The sequence below is a fragment of the Gouania willdenowi genome, chromosome 8 (assembly GCF_900634775.1).
Source record: "Gouania willdenowi chromosome 8, fGouWil2.1, whole genome shotgun sequence".
NCBI classification, from domain to species: Eukaryota; Metazoa; Chordata; class Actinopteri; order Blenniiformes; family Gobiesocidae; genus Gouania; species Gouania willdenowi.
In genome coordinates, this window is record NC_041051.1 from 17,081,692 (window position 1) to 17,102,511 (window position 20,820).

The 20,820-nt window shown below is 39.5% G+C and overlaps 1 protein-coding gene across 1 annotated transcript; it reads right to left on the reverse strand.

Moving 5' to 3' along the window:
- Positions 1-7,010: 7,010 nt before the first annotated feature.
- metrnla (meteorin like, glial cell differentiation regulator a) lies at positions 7,011-15,288 on the reverse strand. Its single transcript, XM_028456083.1, has 4 exons — positions 14,956-15,288; positions 11,929-12,317; positions 7,897-7,956; positions 7,011-7,810 (listed from the first exon to the last, which is right to left on the reverse strand). The coding sequence occupies exons 1-4, from the start codon at positions 15,051-15,053 to the stop codon at positions 7,497-7,499; spliced, it is 861 nt and encodes a 286-aa protein (XP_028311884.1). The 5' UTR covers positions 15,054-15,288; the 3' UTR covers positions 7,011-7,496.
- Between the last annotated feature and the right edge of the window lie 5,532 nt (positions 15,289-20,820).

The following is a 20,820-nucleotide window of genomic DNA, read 5'->3' on the forward strand; positions in this document are numbered from 1 at the left end:
AACCTAGGTCAAGGGTCAAACAGGGCGGACCCGTTTCCAAGGAGGAGTCGAGCGGCAATGCAAAGCCACTGCTGCTTATTAGACTGTGCAAACAGCAGCTCTGCATCACTGACTATGAGTCTGACAGCCCTGAGAGCAAAGGAGCCTGTGCTGATCGCATTGTTACGATCAGACCACTCGCAAATGTGGATGAATGACAGCTTGTATAGAACGCAGAACAACCATCACATTCAAACCCAAGATTAATTCGAGATAGTTGTCGTGACAGGACGGGCTTTTGTTATTGAGATTTTTGGAGGAAATCTCCAACACTCTCTCAGTCTGCTATTGTATCATCACCAAAATAAAGGTCAGACTTCATCCATAAATCTGCACTATGTGTTTGTTTTCCTGAAAAAAAAACATTATTTGTGAGAAAACCTTCTTCTGCAATCCTGGGTCTCCTTTAGGGATTCCTCAACTTTTATTTTTCAAACCACCGTCCGTGGTCATGACTTGGTGACATCATGAAAAAAGTTGTCCCCCAGTAGACCATCCTTGCCGTTGCCATGGTGCTGCTGGTAATGGGACTGTGGCTGCCAGTAAATATAGGTTAATGGGGGAGGGGAAATAAAAGTGCCATTTGCAGCATGTTTGCTGGACGTCCTCTGAACCAACTTCTCCTTGGACTGGTGAGCGTAGAGGATCCTTACAGGAGGATCCCCTAAAGACATTGAGCTTATTTGTGCACATACTGATGCTGCCATGGGGAACAATCTGAGCAGACAGCAATCAAACATGCATACTTAATGGGAAAGGGAAGAAGTGAAATACCTGAGATTAAATTTATGAATAATAAAAATGGGAGGTAAGGTGTTTAGGAACAACGTGTAGTACCAACTGTTTTCTTGCTTCTGGTATAAACTGTATATTCCCCCACATAATCCCAGGACAGATTAAAACACCATCAGATGAAACCACTTGTGCTGCTGCAGTGTCTGATTTACTTCATGCACATAATTCCCCTGAACTTCTTTGATACTTGATATTAAGACATGCAGACCCATGCTGTGACCCTGTGCTATTACGTTTTACTTGAGACACCCAACACCCTGGTCCTTAATCCTGCCGTGCGGCACAGTTGTGGGAGAGGTGGGGTTAAGGAGGCGGCTTGGAAGGCATTTCACGACTGGGAACCTCATGACCCACAATGGAATAATGGGCATTCTGGGAGGCTCTTTATTGCCTTGTTGACCCCCAGTTTCTGATGTGTTTATCTCTATCTGTCAAGTGTAGACATTACATGGTAAGTAGACGTCACATCACTGATTCAAGTTAAATAAAAAAAAAAGAAACTGTTTGAAATTATAGTTTATATTACTTAAAAGGGGAAAAAAATAGAAATCAAGGTAGTTTTAGTAATAACGGGATGGAGATCACCAAAGATATCTCAGTCTGCTTCATTTGGATTTTCTTCTTTTTCATCATCTTTTTTTACAATCTCTTATTTAGATAGATAGATAGATAGATAGATAGATAGATAGATAGATAGATAGATAGATAGATAGATAGATAGATAGATAGATGATAGATAGATAGATAGATAGATAGATAGATAGATAGATAGATAGATAGATAGATAGATAGATAGATAGATAGATAGATAGATGATAGATAGATAGATAGATAGATAGATGATAGATAGATAGATAGATAGATAGATAGATAGATGATAGATAGATAGATAGATAGATAGATAGATAGACAGATAGATAGATAGATAGATAGATAGATAGATAGATAGATAGATAGACAGATAGATAGATAGATAGATAGATAGATAGATAGATAGATAGATAGATAGATAGACAGATAGATAGATAGATAGATAGATAGATAGATACTGTAGATAGATAGATAGATAGATAGATAGATAGATAGATAGATAGATAGATAGATAGATAGATAGATGATAGATAGATAGATAGATAGATAGATGATAGATAGATAGATAGATAGATAGATAGATAGATAGATAGATAGATAGATAGATAGATGATAGATAGATAGATAGATAGATAGATAGATAGATAGATAGATAGATAGATAGATAGATAGATAGATAGATAGATAGATAGATAGATAGATAGATAGATAATTTATTGTCGTTGTACAGATGCCATTCTTGGTAAATAAAGCTAAAAGTTCTTAAAATACATTCCCAACTTTCACTCATAATTACATAATTATTATGTCAAAATGTTGCCATGTGACTAACAACTAGTACACTTGAAATGATCCAATGTCAAAAATGTCTCTTACAATAGATAGTTTAATATACTTCCAAAAAAAGGATAAAAATACGGGAAAATCCTCTTACATCAGCCCCAATCGAGCGTATCTGTCTTTTCATCTGCAGGACACATAGTCATTGCCTAAATGTCTCAATAGCTTCTAGAACTTGTAATCTAATATTGTTAAAAAACAACAAGTTCATATCTTAAATCTGGGCTGTGTATATCTGTGATAGTTTGTCGACTAAAAATTTTGGTTAGTTTTTATCCACTACATTTTTTTTAAAGTGACAAAAAAAAATACATGTGAATTAAAAGTATATAAAAAAATATATTGTTATTTTTTGTCAACTGATACAAACTAAACTATTATTTCATCATATGGAACCAATTCCAATCAGAAAGAGATCATGTGGTCTTACACATTGACAACATCACAACTGTCTGTGTGTATTTACAAACATTTATACCATCTTATATCAGGTTGATGGTAAATTAACCTTTAAGAAGAAAAAAATGCATTAAGTCTTGGGATTAATATTGTAGTAAAATATTTAGTTGACTAAATGTTGATTTTATTTATTTGAGTGAAACTAAACTATACCTGAAATAATCTTGATGACAACATTTTGACTAAAACTAAGTCAAAATTTGCTTTAAATTTTAACACTGGTGTAAAATGTTCTAGTTTGATGTTTTTAAAAAAAGAAACGTGCTCATTCACAGATAGAAATGTCTTTTAAAGAATGTCAGGTTTATGACATAATATGGTTTTAATTTCAGATTGGAATGAATTGTAAGGCTTTGTTTTTGCGTTCTACTTGCAGAATGGAACTTTCTGCACTTTAAATAGGACAAATTGGTCTGATTTATGTCAATGTTTATCTAAATTTGTGTATTCACTAGAATTGAAAAGGTCATCCTCAGAATAAGTATATAAGTATGCCCTGAGTTAAAAAAAAAAAAAAAAGATGGTTATTTTAGTTTTTCCTTTCCACGTATTGTTATTGTGAGCCCAGTATTGTCTCATCTTGTCATCTTTGCAAATCATCCCACCCCTATAATAAAAATGTATCCTCTGCATTTAACCCATCCCTGAGGAGCAGTGGGCAGCCACGGTGCAGCACCCGGGGAGCAGTTGGGTTAAAGTCATTGCTCATGGGCACATAGTGATGACCCAGAGTAGATTTAAACCTGGAAATCAAGTTTACGGGACTTGCCTACATGCTTAATGGTTAAACTCATGAAGTCAACGCAGTAGGAAATACATGATAAATCCTAAGATTAAAAATAATCAAATTAGAGCTATCTTTATTAAATTTCAAAAGTAGATCAACAAACAAAGAATGGAAAGCCCCTCAAATACAACATGAAACTGAGTATGTGCCATGTAGGATTAGGTGGAAAATCTGTGTGTGTGTGTGTGTGTGTGTGTGTGTGTGTGTGTCAGCGTGGGTGGCGACTATTTGGCTGCTGGGGCGTGTGTTTATGTGGGCCAGGGTTAGTGCCACGCGCACAGTGTGTGTGTCATACACACTGACACACATACTGGGAAATCACAGAGACCCTATTGATTCTGGCTAATCAAGGCTGTAGTGTGTGTGCGTGTGTGTTTGTCTGCGAGTGTGCGTGTGTGTGTTGGGGGTAGTTGCACACGCCTGAGTGTGAAGTCAACACATTCCCCACATTCCAGCACTTCCCAAAGAGACATAAAATATTAGCCACTGTGGAGGCCTCTCTTCATGCCAGGGTTCTGCTGCTGGTCCCCTGCTCCACTCTCCTTTTCACTGTTGAGTGACTTTCCAATAAGGCAGATGTTTAGATCTCTATGTCTAATATAACTCATTCTTGTTAGATAATCAGTGCAGTGACGCTGGGGGTAAAAAAAAATTAAAAATCTGCTCATATCTACTGGGAATACAATCAAATCTGACCTCAGCCCTTACATTTTCAAGGAGCGCCTGAATGCAAAACAAATTGACAGACCCAAGGTTATATTAGGACCAAGAAAACTATTGAAAAAAAAAATGCAACACCAAAGTTGCAACTTGGCCAGATGAAGGTAGAACAGATAAAAAAGTCAGGAACTTTATTTGTTTCTGAGTGTTATTAAAGCAAGTTATTTTGGGAAAGTGTCTATTTGTACAGTTGCTGTACGACAACTCCCGGTGCTATTGGTAAGGTTACCGAAGTACACGTATGTAGAGTTTTAGGGTTAGGGCTAGGTGTAGAGTTAGCTTTAGTGATAGCTTTTGGGTTAGGGTTAGGTTATAACCCAATATTGCGACAATTTTTTAGGGTTATGGTTAGAGTTAGGGTAAGGTTTTAGGGTAAGATTTAGTCTTAGTCACGCAACCTAAACTGACCAAATAGAATGGATAGAATGTCGGTATATCAATACAGCAACCGTACGGATAGCCACTGCCATATTTTGGGTGTGAGCTACCGAGATGGTTCTGGAGGAACTTGATTGGTCTGTGGATGATTGACACATTAGAATAAGAATTTTCAGTAACACTTTATTAAGCTGTCATTAAGTGTCGTTCGCTAAATTATGACATATTTTGCTAAATTATGACACCTTTGGAGTTATGTTGGCATTTTTTGGGTTAGGTGGAGGGATCTAGTATGAGTTGGGTAGGGTTAGGTGTTAGGGTCACAAAGGACACTTAATGACAGCTTTCATGACAGCTTATTCACGCTAATGACAGGTGTCATGTCATAATAATGACAGCATAATGTTAGCAATTTATGTATAAAACTTTAAGTAAAGTGTTACGGTATTTTCTTATGAAGAGTGCTATTTTTGCTCACTGCTAAATGAAGATACAGATCTGGACTCAGATTGCTTATGTATTCAGACTAAATGAAGCGCTACTCTATACAAAAACATGTCAAACTAAAAGCCTGGGCAGAATAATCTCTTACAGAGTAAATATTACAAGGGGAAAGGGAAAATAAATTGCATTACAAAACTAGAGAAGTTAGAGAGAACAAAACCCAAATGCCAAATATGGTCTTTACCATATTTGCCATATTTGCATGTACCATGCTGATTCACATTTGAATGGCTTGGAAGAAATGTATAATGTATCCCCATTAAAAACAATACATTAGCTCCAAATGTATGGGCACCCTCATTTCTTCAAAAAATCAAGATGAAATGCGTAATTCGGATCAGATCCAGTTGATTTTTAAAACTTAATCAGTTTATTGGTATGGATCTCCTCCAAAATTGAAGATCTATCTTTGGTAAAGATTTTGTCAAAATCCAAAAAACATGCAATCCTGTTAACAAACTACAAAACAAATACAGTTTTGAAATGATGATGGAGTACTGTACACGACAAATGAACAATTCTACAAACTCCAGGTGTGCAGTCACGTGTGTACTCTAAGCTTCTTGTCAGACACATCATTTGGGGACTTGTTGGGAGGTAGATTCCCTTCAAGGTGCTTCACCTCTCATCAGAGAGGCTTTTCTAGTTCAAGGTCTAGTCGCTCCAGCAACGACCTGACTGTGAGAACAATCTCAAGCAGAGAGGAGGTGAACAGAACAGCTGGAACCAACACTCAGTAGCCTCTCAATGCTCATTGATGCTCCTTTTCCTCCTACTCTTCCACCTACGAGGCCTCTGGTCTTAAAGCCAGAGCAAAAAGGTTCACAGTAAAACCTCGTTACTATAGAAACTCTGTTTGCCTTTCCCAGTGAGCACTTCTAGGACCTCTGGCTTTCAGCTGGAATCCAGACAGTCAATTCAAGTCGCAGTGCTGTCTGGAAAAGCAATTGTCCATGTGGGGCAGCTTGTTGAAAGACATTGGAGGTGCATTTTCATTGAAAAGAAAAGACAGACAAACAGGGTTTTGACCGTTAAGGTAATGACATATTTGTGAGTCTAGGGTTCAGGCTGTGATAAAATGCACCTAAGATAAAGCTTATAAAATGAATAATGTCTCATAATGAGAGTAGGGTGATTAAAACCGAAAACTTTTTAAATGAGACATCTGAGCAAAAGCGCTAAAGCCAATTAACATTAATGTTTGGAGACTTTACGCTGCTTGCCCAGTCTCAGGGCTGCATTCAGCGGTGCTGCACTTACACCAAGCTAAAACAAAGAGGCCTTTCACATTGACCTTGACACACGGCCACTGCATCACCACAGGAACCAGCACAGAGGAATCTGCTCAATATCAATCTCTGTGAGTCAGCCTCTGGTAGACGGCTTCAGCTCAAGGCTGAGGTGAGGATGTAAATCATTCACATCATGTGACTGTTTATAGGCTTTAAGTGTTAGATTTGTTCAAAATGATTATGTGGGACCTTGGAGATTATTTGGTCAGGGTTAATGCCTGACTTAAATGTAACAGTATTTGTGAGTCGGTGTGCGTTCGTACCAAACATCCATGATGATGAAAGCAGGTACAAAAGCAGCATATACTGTATGTGTAAAAGCCAATGTGGTATAGAACAATATTTCTTTATCATAATTTGTAAAATACCCAAAACTTCTGTTGAACTTTAAAATGCCAAATTTTGGAAGAAAATTTTATGTTGTAAAATATTTAATTCCTTCAGATACTTAGTGGCTAACATGGTTTTGTGTATGTTTAGTTTTTTAGTTCCCAAGCCTTTGACATGACTTTTTTAATGTATGAAAATAAAGGTAATAAATTAAGTAATTCAAATATTTGATGAAACAATGTCTGCTTTAATTAAAAAAAATAAATCCCACAATCAAACAAGATAATAAAACTTTTATTCTCAAGGCAAAGAAGTATTTTTTTTGGTTCTTTTTCTCAACAATTGTACAACCTGAAAAGACTTTCAGGCTTTAAATTGCAAATCATTTTCTAAACAAAATAAGAGCCTTTCACTTTTTACATTTTTTTTTCATAGGAAAATTAATTCAGGACTGTACATCGTGCTTGTTTTTTTCATTTTCAAACGAAGCACTGCGGAGCATCAAAATGTACCATGTTCATTCACATTTTATACACATCAAAAACAAAGGAGGTGTGCTACATTTAAACCTTGCAGGTCCTGCTGTGCGAGAAAGGTCGTCCAAGGACATTTGAACCGTTTCACCTTCTTCTCCAAAGAGTCAAAAATGGCAAGATAAGACTGAGAAAGTCCATCAGTCTTCACAACATGAACGGGTGGTTCAGCCCTTCTCCTCCGTCACTATGGACTGCGTTCATTCAGACGTGAGCAGGTGAAGCTGCTCAGTCAGTGTCTACGTGGCAGGGGTTTGTCCCCTGCTTTTGTGCTTCCTGATACAACCGTAGAAAGTCCTTGAAGCGCGGCACGCAGCCCATCCAGGCTTCTCCGAACCGGATTGTCCCGGTGAACATGAAGTCCCCTTCCCCCGCTCTGGCCCTGCACTGAAGGGGCATGTTGATGTTTCCAGTCCAGCCTCGTACCCTCACGCCCCCGGACACAAACACCCGGGTTTTCTGCCTGTGGAGTCGGCTGATCTCCACAGAAACAGACGAGTGCTCCTCTTTCTCTTCCACCTTTTTGATGCTGCCTCGTGCCACTGGAAGAAAGATAGTGAGATTTAGAGTCAGAATTAATAGAATCAAGCTTTCATCTCACAGTAGGAGAGCTCAAAAGCTTTCTTACCAAAGTCACTGGTGCAGACTGCGAGCAGCGTCTCAGCATCAGTGCAGGGCTGGCAGCGAGCTGGGAGAAAACACAGAAGAAGAACAGTTGAGTTGAGAGCAGGGCAATGTGGAATTTCTTACACCACTTGAAGTACAGATTAAAATCAAGTTGACAATTCCACAAGTTTCCACTCAAGTACTTCATTACACAAACACACAACTATGACTATGGCTGTGAGAGCCACGTCTGAGGCCATGACGCGCAAACTCTACCGGGACCACAGCAACTTCCCTTCCAACTGAAAGTCATCCATTTACAAAGAGCAGATCATGTTCCAGCTGTAATGAGCTCAGAGTTTTACAGTAAAGTGCACTGGGTGAGCAGCTGACATTACAAGCACATGATGCTGATGAGTACCGTAAATGTGTATGAATGTGCACTGGCCATACCAGCCTGTCATTGCACAATCTTGTTAGCTAAACAGGTCTGGGCCTGGTTAGTAGTTGGATGGGAGAATTCCAGGTGCCACAGTGGGATGACAGTCACTCCAGTGGTATCTGTCATTGTGTCCTTGGGCAAGGCACTTCACCCACATTGCCTAGTATGAATGTAGTGTGTGAGTGAGTGTTGGTGGTGGTCAGAGGGGCCGATGGTGCACTATGGCATCCTCGCTTCTGTCAGTCTGCCGCTGTGGCTACAATAGTAGCTTACCACCATGAAGTGTGGAGTGAAAAAATAATGCCTTAATTCTGTAAAGCGCTTTGAGTTTCAATGATAAATCACTATATAAAATGTAATGTGTTATTGATATTATTATTAAAATGACAAAGAAACTGATTCTAATTAAAATTGTTTTGTTGCATCCACGTTAATGAAAATAATAAAACTAGGCAACAATATGGTAATAATGTTTAAGTAACTTAATAGCTACAATTTATCTGATTGGATTTGGTTTAAAGCTGCTGGAGATTAAACAATTTTGTCAGATAAAGACAGTGTAGGCCTCATAGATCAATAAATCAAATATCAAGATGTAAAAGTATGAAATGGTTTATTATTATTATTGACATTGTTCGTGTGTTTGTCACCAAAAACTCCCACAAATGTCTGGCGTTTTCACCGACTAATCCTGGTAAGATGAAGTAAAAACACTTCTATGCATCCGTGATTGAAAGGTTTGTCTCCAGCAGGTTCTTCTGACAAAGAGAAAAACATGTAGAAGAAATCATAATTCTATATAATATTTTATGTTGTGTGGACAATTTTTTAAGCATCCTTCATTAGAGTAAATGTAGTTCAACTAACAAACAAAAAAATTATGTAAAGTTAAAGTGATACAATCAAAGGCTAAACTTCCTGTTATGCGTGTCCATGATAAACAGAGAGCAGATGAACAGCTCACTCAGAGCTTCAACAAGAACCAAACCATCAAAATGATTTCCCAACACCATCATAAGAAAAAACTACTCCTGAGGAGTCTGATAATCTGTGTGATGCCATGAGAGAGAAAGCTCTTCTAACCACAGGGTGAAGATTTTGGTGCAAAAAAAAAGATTTTCAATGTTTTAAATGGAGAAAGCCTCTAATGAGGATTTAAGAGTCCTCCCCAGGCAACATTTCACCTTTGACTGGGGGCTGCAGAGGAGCCTGCGCACCTCCATGCTGTTTTATAGCAGGAGAAAGGGCTCTAAATGAGAGCAGTCAAGCCAATGATTAGTTGACTCAGGTGGTCGTGAGGCCAGAAGGCCTTTATTGGCCCTAAACCTGCTGTGGTTTTGCTTAGTGGCACACAGGCACTGCTGTGGAGGGGAGGAGGCAGGCTGGGGGGGTTCAGTCAGCACTGTCGGGTGGAGGCGTGAGCAGCAAAATGTTATAACTGAGGACTGATGCACCACAATGGAAACCACCAGATGTGCATGTAACTTCAAACTGGACAAACAGAGTAGAAACTGTTGACAATTGTTCTCCTAAAGTGTGTCAAACTGGTTAGAGAACAGTTGTGTACGCTGTCAGTGTTACTTACTACTAGCAGGCCAAGCTGAAGATAAAGGCCTGAGTGCATTGTAAGGTCAGATAGTGAAGGCACTGCTACATCAGCAGGGGGATCAAGGGTCAAACCGCCACAAGCCTGGATGGCTTAAGAACAGCTGGAGAGCCGGGACACTTCACAGGGGCCGACCTCGCCCTGAGCCCTCAGCCCTGAGCCCAGGACGAGCTGACTTTGAAGTGAGCCTGAGCGCTGCCACAGCTTTGGGCCGGAGCTCTAAGCCCTGCGCCTCCAAAACGTTTCTGCTTCTTTTTCTCCCCCTGTAAGTCGAACTGAGCGGGGGTTTGCATGTCAAACATGAAACAGAACCGCAGGAATGGCCAAACGCAGAGTCAGCATCTCTCTTTGGCCCGTGCACACGCAGCGCCCGTCTGATCAGAACCACTTCACAGAAGGAGGGAGGGACGCTTTCTGGTGTCCCTGCAACATCTGGGCCCAAATGCATTCCTCTGTAATGGGGCACGACTTGCTAATACCACTTAAGAGAGAGGAAAACCACTTCAAACACAGCGGAAGAGAGGAGGGAAGATGTATAAATGAAAGAGGAATGAAAAATGAAAATACCCCCAAAAAACTGTCAAAGAAAGGGGAAAAAAAATCAAGAGATGGAGGGCAAAAAAAAGAGAATAAATTAAAAGGGAGGTCAAGGGAGTGACAGCAAGAAAAAGAAAGGGGTGGGGGTGAAGAGAATTAGCGTGTATGCTCCTAAAGGTTCCTCCCAACATCTGGTTGAAGCTATTTTCCAGTTTTGATGGTTAGCAACTCAATCCCAGCACAGCGGGTCACAGAGAGGAGGAATGACGGCACCGAAAAAAAAAAAAATAGAGGATGAAAAAGAGCAAAGCTGCAATCAATCCGCCAGCACAGTCCTCAGATGACACGAGTCCTCTGTCTAAGTGAATCATCCCAGTGCTTTCTCAGGCCAAATTACAGCCCAGATTATACTGCAGGGCTCTACCCCATGCACTCCAGTGCTCAAAACAACTCCACGCTCGCGCCTCGACAGTTAACCCTCTGCTTCTCTGCTGACCACGATACAGGATGGGGGGAGGGGGGTGCTGTGAAAACAGATGTGGGCCTGATACTGCTCGTATTGTGCTTTAGGTGGAGAAAAACCCTGTTGCACAGTGGGAAAATGTGCAGGTTTGGCAGGTACGCAGCGTGAAAATATAGGGCTGTTTTTCAGCGGAGGCCCTGTTTGGATGTGCCCCCTCACAAAGCAGCCCCCACTAAAGAGAGACACGCTCAGAAAAGAATATTTAGAGACTCCTATAACGACCAGGAAAGAGTTACTAAGACTTCACCTCCACAAATATGAGCAATTAGAAGTTTTCGATTTGGAAACAGGAAAAATTGGGCATAAAATGTGCCAACAGTAGCTGTATTTCCATTACAGTTTTTTTTGCAAAATAAAAGCGGTATTTCAACATTTCTGACAGTACAATAGCGCTTTGAACATGTTTCAATTGAAGGTTGTTTTGGAGCCTCGTAACTCCTGTGAACTATCCTGAGAGACTTTGCTGCAGGAAGATGGACGCTCAAAACCTCTTTATAGCACTCTGCATTCCTTTGTTGTTTGCTGTCTAACATTGGCAGTGATACTTGTAAAGTGTAATGCTAAGAAACGTCTGTGTCCACTACTGTTTGCAAGTACAGCGCCATGTTTTCTTGAAGAGAAGTGGTCATGTGACCAGGTATGTCACGTTCTGTGACGTGTAATAGCGGAAAAAGGGTTTCCTCCATAGTGCTTTTGTGACACATTTCAATATTGAAACGTCTAAAATACCTCTTCATGAAAGCGTAAAAACTTTTTTTACCAATATCTGAGTGTTTTTTTTCCAAAATTCGGGTGTTTACATTACCAGTTTTTAATTGTGCCATTTAGATTTTGCGCATTTCCAAGGCTAATTAAAAACATCCTTTAGCTTTGCAGTATTTCCTTCTATGCTATTTACTGTGTTATAAACAAACTTAAAGCAGATAACAATGATAGATCTTCTTACCACCAGCTAAGTGAGCTCCTGCTCCAAACTTGTTGCTGACCAGCTCGTACTGGAACGCCGTAATTCTCCGACTGATGTCCGTGCGAGGGATGGCTTCGATGAACAGCGCTCCCTCCTGGATGTTAAAGCAGTAGACCTTTCCCTGAGCCTGGTCCTGTTCACGCAGCAGCAGCCGCAGCCTGCCGTTGCGGTCCAGGTAGATGTTGGAGCCGCTGGAATTTGGAGATGGTTTAACGCAGACGGAGAGCTGAGCGGCGGCGGGGGAGATGATGTTGGGTCGGAGGTTGACAATGATGGCACCCGTTGGGTACAGCCATTCCAGAGAACCCTGGGAGCAGCGCAGGTACACCTGCTCAACATCCCTTGTGTGTCCTTCATGGGTTAGACCACTGGAGGAGAAAAAAAAAAAAAAAAGTCTTTACCTTTAATGAACATCTCAAATGCTTTAAAGTTTTTCAAACTCAGCAATGAACTTTCTAGGGGTGTCCTTTTTCCAAGGCTTTTCTAACATTCCACATTAGAAAAGAAGTCATAAAATTGAGTATGATTTGGGCTGATATCGGAATCGGTCAATATACGCAAGTGACGGAAGTAGGACTGGGCGATATGGAGCAAAACTTTTTTTTCTCTAAATGACGACATAAGATATAAAACTTGATATTTTTAACTCAATAAAGTCTGACCAGAAAGACAATTATTGGTTAAATTTGCTGATGCAAAATGCCACATAGGCCCATTTATTAACAAACTGCTACACAATATGTGCCACTTTTGCCTTTTTCTCCTGTAAGGGACAGCATGTGTGAGTGAGTCCTGTAGTGTAGCTTGTTTAGGGGAAGGTCTGGGTTAGAACGCACTCAGTAATCCATCTAACTGAGCTTTTAATGCTGTTCTGAGAATTAGTGAAAGCAGCAACTCCCAAAATGAGTATTTTAATACAAAATAAGTGAAAAAATGTGATATTTAATATTGTGATTTTTTTTTTTTTTAATATCGCCAAAATAGAAAACTTGATATATCTTGAATCACAATATATTGCCCAGGCCTAGAGGAAAGTGACAAAGTTGGATCGGGACACCTGTAGTTTGTAGTACCATAAAAAACTTGACTTGGTTTAATAATCCTTCTTTCCATGAACAGCTAAAGTAAATAGTTGCAATTGAATCACTTCTAATCATTAATAACCTGCATTAACTGACGTGTGTGACCTCGGGCCGACTGTAGGGACATCGGTCCACTTCCCCTTTAAAGCATTAAGGCCATGCGCAAGACCGACTGCATGACCAGTCACGAGCTGCAGCAGCTCCACCAAGCTCAGCTCCAACACACACTCCTTCATAGCACCACATTGTTCCACCCCGAGGTTTGGCAGAACGCACCACTGGCAGGCTGCCCTTGGGAAGAGTTTGGAGACAGGAATGGATGAATGGAGAGCCACGGGGGCTTCTGGGCAGACTACAGCAGCAACAGTAGCTGGGCTGCTGCATGCAAGTGCAAATGCAGGTCACGCGCTGAAACTCCCTTTTGCTTTTTAAGCCACCAAAGACACTGGAAGAGACTGGTCCACCGGACAACACTTTGGACTGTGGCGCCAGCATGAACAACCGACTCCGTGCAGAACTTAATGCCTGGTCAGGGTTTGAGAACTCCTGGCTGTCAGTCACTCTGTGGCAAAGCCAGAGGCAGGAAGCCATCAGCAGTCAGTCCACCGTGGTGCACATGCCAAGCCAGTGGTTAGAGTGCGGAGGAGAAACGCCCAGTTTCCTGAATAATCAGATGCTGCTGAAATGTAAATCCTAAATCTAAAGCAATCCCAGGCACATGTTGAGCATATGCAGTAGAAGCTCTCTAACCAGGCTCTCCTCAGCACGCCTCTAATTAAGTCCTTTTCCGACTTCATCACTTCTGCATGCAATTATGAGAGATTAGCCAAGAGGCTCACTAATGAACAACAGATCATCGCTGCGGAGCCCAAAGTCCCCCTCAACCACAGCATTAGAGGCACAGCTCTCCAGTGCAAAACAGGTCAAAACAGGTCTTAGAGTGAAAGAAGTCGATTGGTGGATTTGGGTGTAAACACTAAACAGTGCCTCAAACAGCAAAGATAAAACCCTAAATGTTCCTATTGTTTTATGAAGAGAAGTCTGTTGTTGCTATTTTTCACAGATATTTTGCATACGTTGAGATTTTGTTGTTTAGTGTTTCAGTTTGTTAGCAGTATATAGTGACATAGTGATAAAGGTTATTAATGAGCTAATTATCAGTGTATTAGTAGTAAATTCATAGTAGTTTTCAATACTGGAAGCTTTCCTTCTTTGTTAAGCCTGAGGATTTATTATTATTATTATTTTACTGTTGTGCCTTCAAGTAACTATTTTTTATTTATCAAAAAACAAATATGACTACATATATATATATATATAATATAGAATATTTATGCTGTTTGTTTAGCTGCAACGAGATTTCGTTGCATTGTCTAATCAGTACAATGACAATAAAGCTCATTGTACTGATTATATATATATATATATATAAACAATAATTAATCATCAAGTTGACACCATATTGATAAAGTCAGTGCACCTGAAAGTGTGGAGCTGCAACAGACTTTTAAAACCAGAGCTAGCACTTAGTGCACTTGTTTTAATGGACTAAATGTAGTCAACACAGTTTAATAAAAAAAAAAACTTGAAAGTTTAAAAATGTGTGTACATTTATAGGAAAGCACAGTGCTCACTAGTGTAATCATTTAAACATAACATTGTGTAGCAAGCAGGTTTTAAATTTTATTTTATATTTAATGCACTTAATAGACTATGCTTACCTATAAGCAAAAACTAATAATTTCTTTGCATTTGTCACAACTGATCATGGAAATCAAAACCTTAAAAAAAATTAAAAAAAAAAAAAAAGAATCAACCACAATGGTTGATTTTCAGGATTTGATTTCCATGCTCATCACGTCTCCTGCAGCAGCCCAGTCTACCCTGTTTTCAGACCAGTGGAAGCAGATGCTCCGATGCTCACCTGCCCTTCCAGCTGCACTGGTCGCTGGAGTACTGGCACACGGAGGTCCGACAGAGCAGGACGAGGACCAGAGCCGAGGCCAGCGTCGGGCTCAGCATGTTTCCCTCGCCTCACTCTCGAGTCAACCTGAGAGCGTCTCTACAGCTACATGGCGGGTCCATGTGCCCGGGTCCTGGTTCCTGTGCTCCCCGGGGTTCCTCTGTTACCAGTCGGAGGCTTTAGTGGAAATAAAAAGCACTTTTTAAAATTCCCAGGCTGAGTGAGTGCTCCGTGGCGTCCGCTTTCTGTCCGTGTGCAGTGTGTACCACCAGCAGCAGCCGCAGCGTCTCAGCAGCGTTCACTGCTGACGTCACACTCAACCACAGCTGCGCTTTATGACGGTGCGTTTAAGGTCTCAGAACAGGCTCGGATTTAGGAAAACTACTGTATATTAGAACCAATTATAGAATCGAATAGAATAGAATAGAATAGAATAGAATAGAATTTATTGCCATATGTACCAGTTCAAAAGAACAGGTACAATGGACTTATTGTGCATGTCCCTGAGTCAGATGGAAAAATTGACAAACAACAAATCAGCCAAGACAATATAACAGTAGAAGGTAGTTACAGTAGGTACTAGGAAGGGTAGGTTAACCCAGAGATTCCCAAAACAGGGATAACAATGAAGGTCATTTATAACATTATTCATTATTTTTATTCTTTTTACTCTTGTATTCTCGCTGCTTATTCAATTGTTTTTGTTGTGGCTAGTGCAACGTAATTTCGTTCAAATGCATCCCTGATGTTGTGTGAATGACATCTATCTATCTATCTATCTATCTATCTATCTATCTATCTATCTATCTATCTATCATCTAACTATCTATCATCTATCTATCTATCTATCTATCTATCTACAGTATCTATCTATCTATCTATCTATCTATCTATCTATCTATCTATCTATCTATCTATCTATCTACAGTATCTATCTATCGATCTACAGTATCTATCTATCTATCTATCTATCTATCTATCTATCTATCTATCTATCTATCACAATAGTATTCAATCATCAATCACTTTCTAAGACAAAAAACATGAATAACCAAAAATAATAGCCAAGTCTACTAAAAAAAAAACAAATTGCTGAAATTGCAAGTTACAAAAGAGGGTTCCAATAAACTTATTGACATATCACAGCATCACAACAAGAGCAGAGATTGCAAACCTCCACCAAGCACCAAATACCCTGGCTCAGGAAAATGTGGTCTAAATATACCTGATTTTTACTATCAATACAAGAGAAAAGTTTATTTACAAACCACTGAAAATTGGTGTTTTAGTGGAGTAAGATTTAGAAGACCAATGCAATGCATATTATATGGCTTTATGTCCATTAAAGTTAACTCTAGTGTGCATAAAGACAATATGTTTTACAACAAAACCCGAAATCATTGAAAGAAAAGTTCCCATGTAGAAAATCAAAGAAAATGTGACCAAAATATGTCATTGTGTCTGTATGCCTATTATTTTGTTGACGCTGAAAAATCTGGACTGTACCTGAAGGCGACATAGAACCTTCACAGAAATCACAACTGATTGCTTAACTTGTTTGGTCGGAAATGTTTGAAGTTCCCTTTGAGCTAACGTCAATATCAACAGCACTAATTGATATAAATGAAAGAAGAAGAAAAAAGCAATGCACTTTACCTCTGGGTATATTTACATACACTCTGGTTATGACCTTTTAAAGTTCCAACTATGTGTTTTTGGACAATGGAATAAAGAAAAAAAACAAGCTCAGGGAGATCATGCATTAAACTTTCTTTAAACTGGCTGTAATTCACCTAAATGTGTCATTTGAAGACAAGTCATGATTACAGAACCTGTCTTGACAACCAACTTGTTTTCTTAACTATAAAATATAGAAGAAAATCTATTCAAAGCATTAAGCTGAAGTTAATTTGTGTAATTATGCTATTGTGCTGTACTTAATAATTATGCTTCCTAAATTGAGAGCGTGCAATGTGAGCTGCAGAGACATGCGTGAACGTAAGGTCCGTTACTGCAGAATGCATCTGTAAACATCCACCATTCATTTCTCCTACTGTGGATCTTGGGTAAGAATTGATTTCGCGCTTGATGTTTTGAGTGTGGATGGTGTTGAGCGTGTGAGAAAAACTTGTCTGACCAGGAAAACTTGAGCCGTTTGTAACTGCTTATTTTCCTTTTTCGGTTTCTGGGATTTGGGAAATGATTGCCCCTGTCATGTGTTATTGACCCAGGCATGCAGGGTACATGTACAGGCTTGGATACTCTGCCAGCCAAAGCCCCACACAGTTTACACAGAAAACCCTACAACCTCTAAGCTTTCATTCAGACATTGAGCAACTGTTTTTAGTTTCAATTGTGTAATCTGAATCAGTGAGAATTCACTTTTTGTGTCCTCCCTCCACGTAATGCAAGCAGAGCGCTACTCGATGACGGACAGAACCACGAGACGTGTCCCAGCAAGATGTATAACTACAGCACCTGCACCACATTACACAATATACTCACGTTAGCGTTTATGTATGGGTAACGGAAAGAATTCAAAGCTGTTCAAAATAGAAAATATAGACCAGTGGTTCCCAAACTTTTCACAGTCATGCACCCATTCAGACAACTTAACCCTACTCCTGCTCACTTAAAAGAAAATAATAATATGATGTCCAGTGTTTGGAATAACGGCATTAGAAATATCGGCGTTTTTTTTTTTGTGTTGGTAACGGGGTAATCTAACTAATTACACCGTTACAACACCGGTAACGTTACTGAACGTTAAATGCGGTGCGTTACATTCATTGGTTGAATAAACCAAAAGCACCCCTGGCTTCATACGCAGCTGTAGTGAGAAGGTGGGTTAAAAACGAGGTGAGCGATTATGACCGGCTAAAGCGGCGTCATGTTTCATGGTAGCCAATCAGAGCCAGTGTTTTTACACATGTGTCAGCACACGCGCCACACACACAATCACTACAGATTTGATGAAGCAGCAGAGATGGCGAGCGTGGAGCAGTCTGATGAAAAGTTGGAATTTTTAAGTTGGCGATACAAACACTACTTTAAATGAATTGTGGTTAAAGGCAAGAATGTGCACATGAAGTGTAGATTATATCCAGGAGTGAAGACTGTGTGGACATCCGTTGTAAGCAACTCGAATTTAATGAAGCACCTCACAACAACACACGCATCTAAAAAATCTGAATTCTTTGACACTTTTTTTTTAACAGCAACGCAAATATTTACTTTCCTTGGTAATGAGTTACTTTTATTATAGAGTAATACAGTTACTAACTCAGTTACTTTTTGGATCAAGTAGTGAGTAACTATAACTAATTACTTTTTTAAAGTAACGTTCCCAACACCGGTAATGTCATATACAATGTAGCCCTACAGTGAATTTAACCTATCCTGTTGAGGAATAATACATAATAATAATAATAACTTCCTGAAGAAAATGCAAGTGAGGATGCAGGTCCTGGCCCGCATCGCACTGCACTAGCTTATCATTTTCATTAGCATTAGCATTAGCATAGCCATAACCTAGCAATAGCATTAACCTAGCATCAACATTAACATTAGCATAGCAATAACATTAACCTCGCATTAGCCTAGCATTAAAATTGACCTACTATTAGCTTTAACATACCATTATCATTAGCCTAGCAATAACATTAGCAATAACCGAGCAACAGCAATGACCTAGCAATAGCATTAACCTAGCATTAACATTAACATAGCAATAGCTTTAGCTTAGCATTAGCCGAGCATTAACATTGACCTAGCATTAACTTTAACATAGCATTAGCCTAGAAATAGCATTAGCCGAGCATTAACATTGACCTAGCATTAACTTTAACGTAGCATTAGCCTAGCAATAACAATAACTTAGCATTAGCATTCACCTAGCATTAGCTTAGCATTAACATTAAGCTAGTATTAACATTAACTGCTCTCTTTATGTTCTAGTTTTCAATGTTTTCATTCACGTACCCCTATGACAATTTACCCCACTTTGGGAACCTATAGGATATAGACGAAGTCAAGGTTCTGTCATTATTTCCAAGATTATCCAAACCTTAAACATTCAAATATTCAAAAGAGTTTTTCACAGTCAGGTTTAATACATGTTTAATCTCTGCAATGGAACTTTTTTTTTGTTATTTCAACCAAGCTGTCATTAAAGGATTAACAGCGTTGCATGAAAACAACCAATGAGGCCATCTGGTTAAACTAAAACTGTAGCCTCATCTTGTTATTGCAGTTGTCTGTTCACTTGCTGCCACTGTTTGTTATTTCTCGCTCTCATCAGGCTTGAAGGAAGCAGGTTCAGCTCTCACTCCTCACCTGTCAGAGGTCTGTCATAGCTGTTTGGTATTGGGGGAGGAACAAATCCATGACACGCCGCCAGAGGCGGAAAAACAGACTATTAATCACAGGTTGCACTGTGTTGGTTTCTAGTGCGAAGCTTGTGAGTAGGTAAGTGGAATATAGGGAGTGTGAAAAAGTATGAAGAAAAAAAAATCCAACATTCTCAGTGACGATGGAGAAACGAGTATCCAGGTGAAAAATAGATCATAAAGTCAATTTATCTGTTGACACGACGTGATTTGTTTTCAAATCACCTTCAAATCCTGACTCTTTTTTTCTGCCTCAGTTTCTTATTTTGGTTTGAGTTTTTTTTCAGTGAGCAAACTGATTGTCGGAGGTGGAAGTAATGGATTACAAGTACTCACATTACTGTAAATGAGTTGCTTTCATGGGTTTTTTAGTATATTTCTAAATCACTCATTTTACTTGTACTTAAAGTCAGTGTAAAGCTAATTTAGCCATTTATTACACATATTTCACATTAAATTATGGCTGGGCAAAAAATCTATTTAATCGATTTATCAAATTTGGAGCTAAAGTCGATATTTTCCCAATTCAAGTTTGTTGTTTTGTTTTCTTTCTCCACCAAAGTTTTTCGGACTTTTTCGCGTTATGTCCTTGTGGGTGACCATAGTCAGAGATGTCTAAATTGCAGTGAGGAACACAAGTCGGAGGACTGGATTGAAAGTGTGCAGCTCAAATTTAGCAACTGTGGAGGGGAGCACCGAGTTAAGGACAGAAAATGTGAAATAAGGAAGAAAGCAGAGGAAGTGGAGAAAGTAAAAATGTGTAATGACATCAGCAATGCTGAAGCAGTGAATAAAGTACAGAAGAAAAAAGAAGAAAGGGAGGTAATGGGAAACATTGTAACAGAAGCAAAACAAGGGAAAAAACTAACAATGGTGATCAATCAGAGAAAGGAGGATATCAGTGGAACATTACTTTGGATAAGTCAGTCTTATTTATTGCAAATGTGATCAATTGCACCGACCAGGCCAAACAGTTATTTACTTTAGTTATTTTTCTTTCTTTCTTTCCGAGTAAGTTGGTCCTCTTAAATCCTAAAGCTTGAAGTTGTTGAATGACAGAGCCTCATTTACTTTTTATTTTGGGATTGTTTTATGCATTTTAACTCTTGAGGACAATCACTTTTGACAATATATCTGATGTATGCAGTCATTTTTAAGTGCTTTGAAAGAGCAGTTCTGACTCTACCTGTGAGCGATGCACATATTCGGACTCGGACGGAGCAGATCTTTCCACTGACACGTCGTTTGGCCCGATCCGAGCACTTTTGGAAAACCAATGGGAGAAGCACTATCAACGCTGGAGCAGCTTTCACACTGCTCTTTCCCACAGTACACATAGGTGGCGCTCTTCCCGCGCACGTGCGTGGTTCCAGCGCCTCTAACTAATACGTCTCCATTGTCTCAGAGCAGAGAGAAGTGCTTGTTTTTCCATGATTTT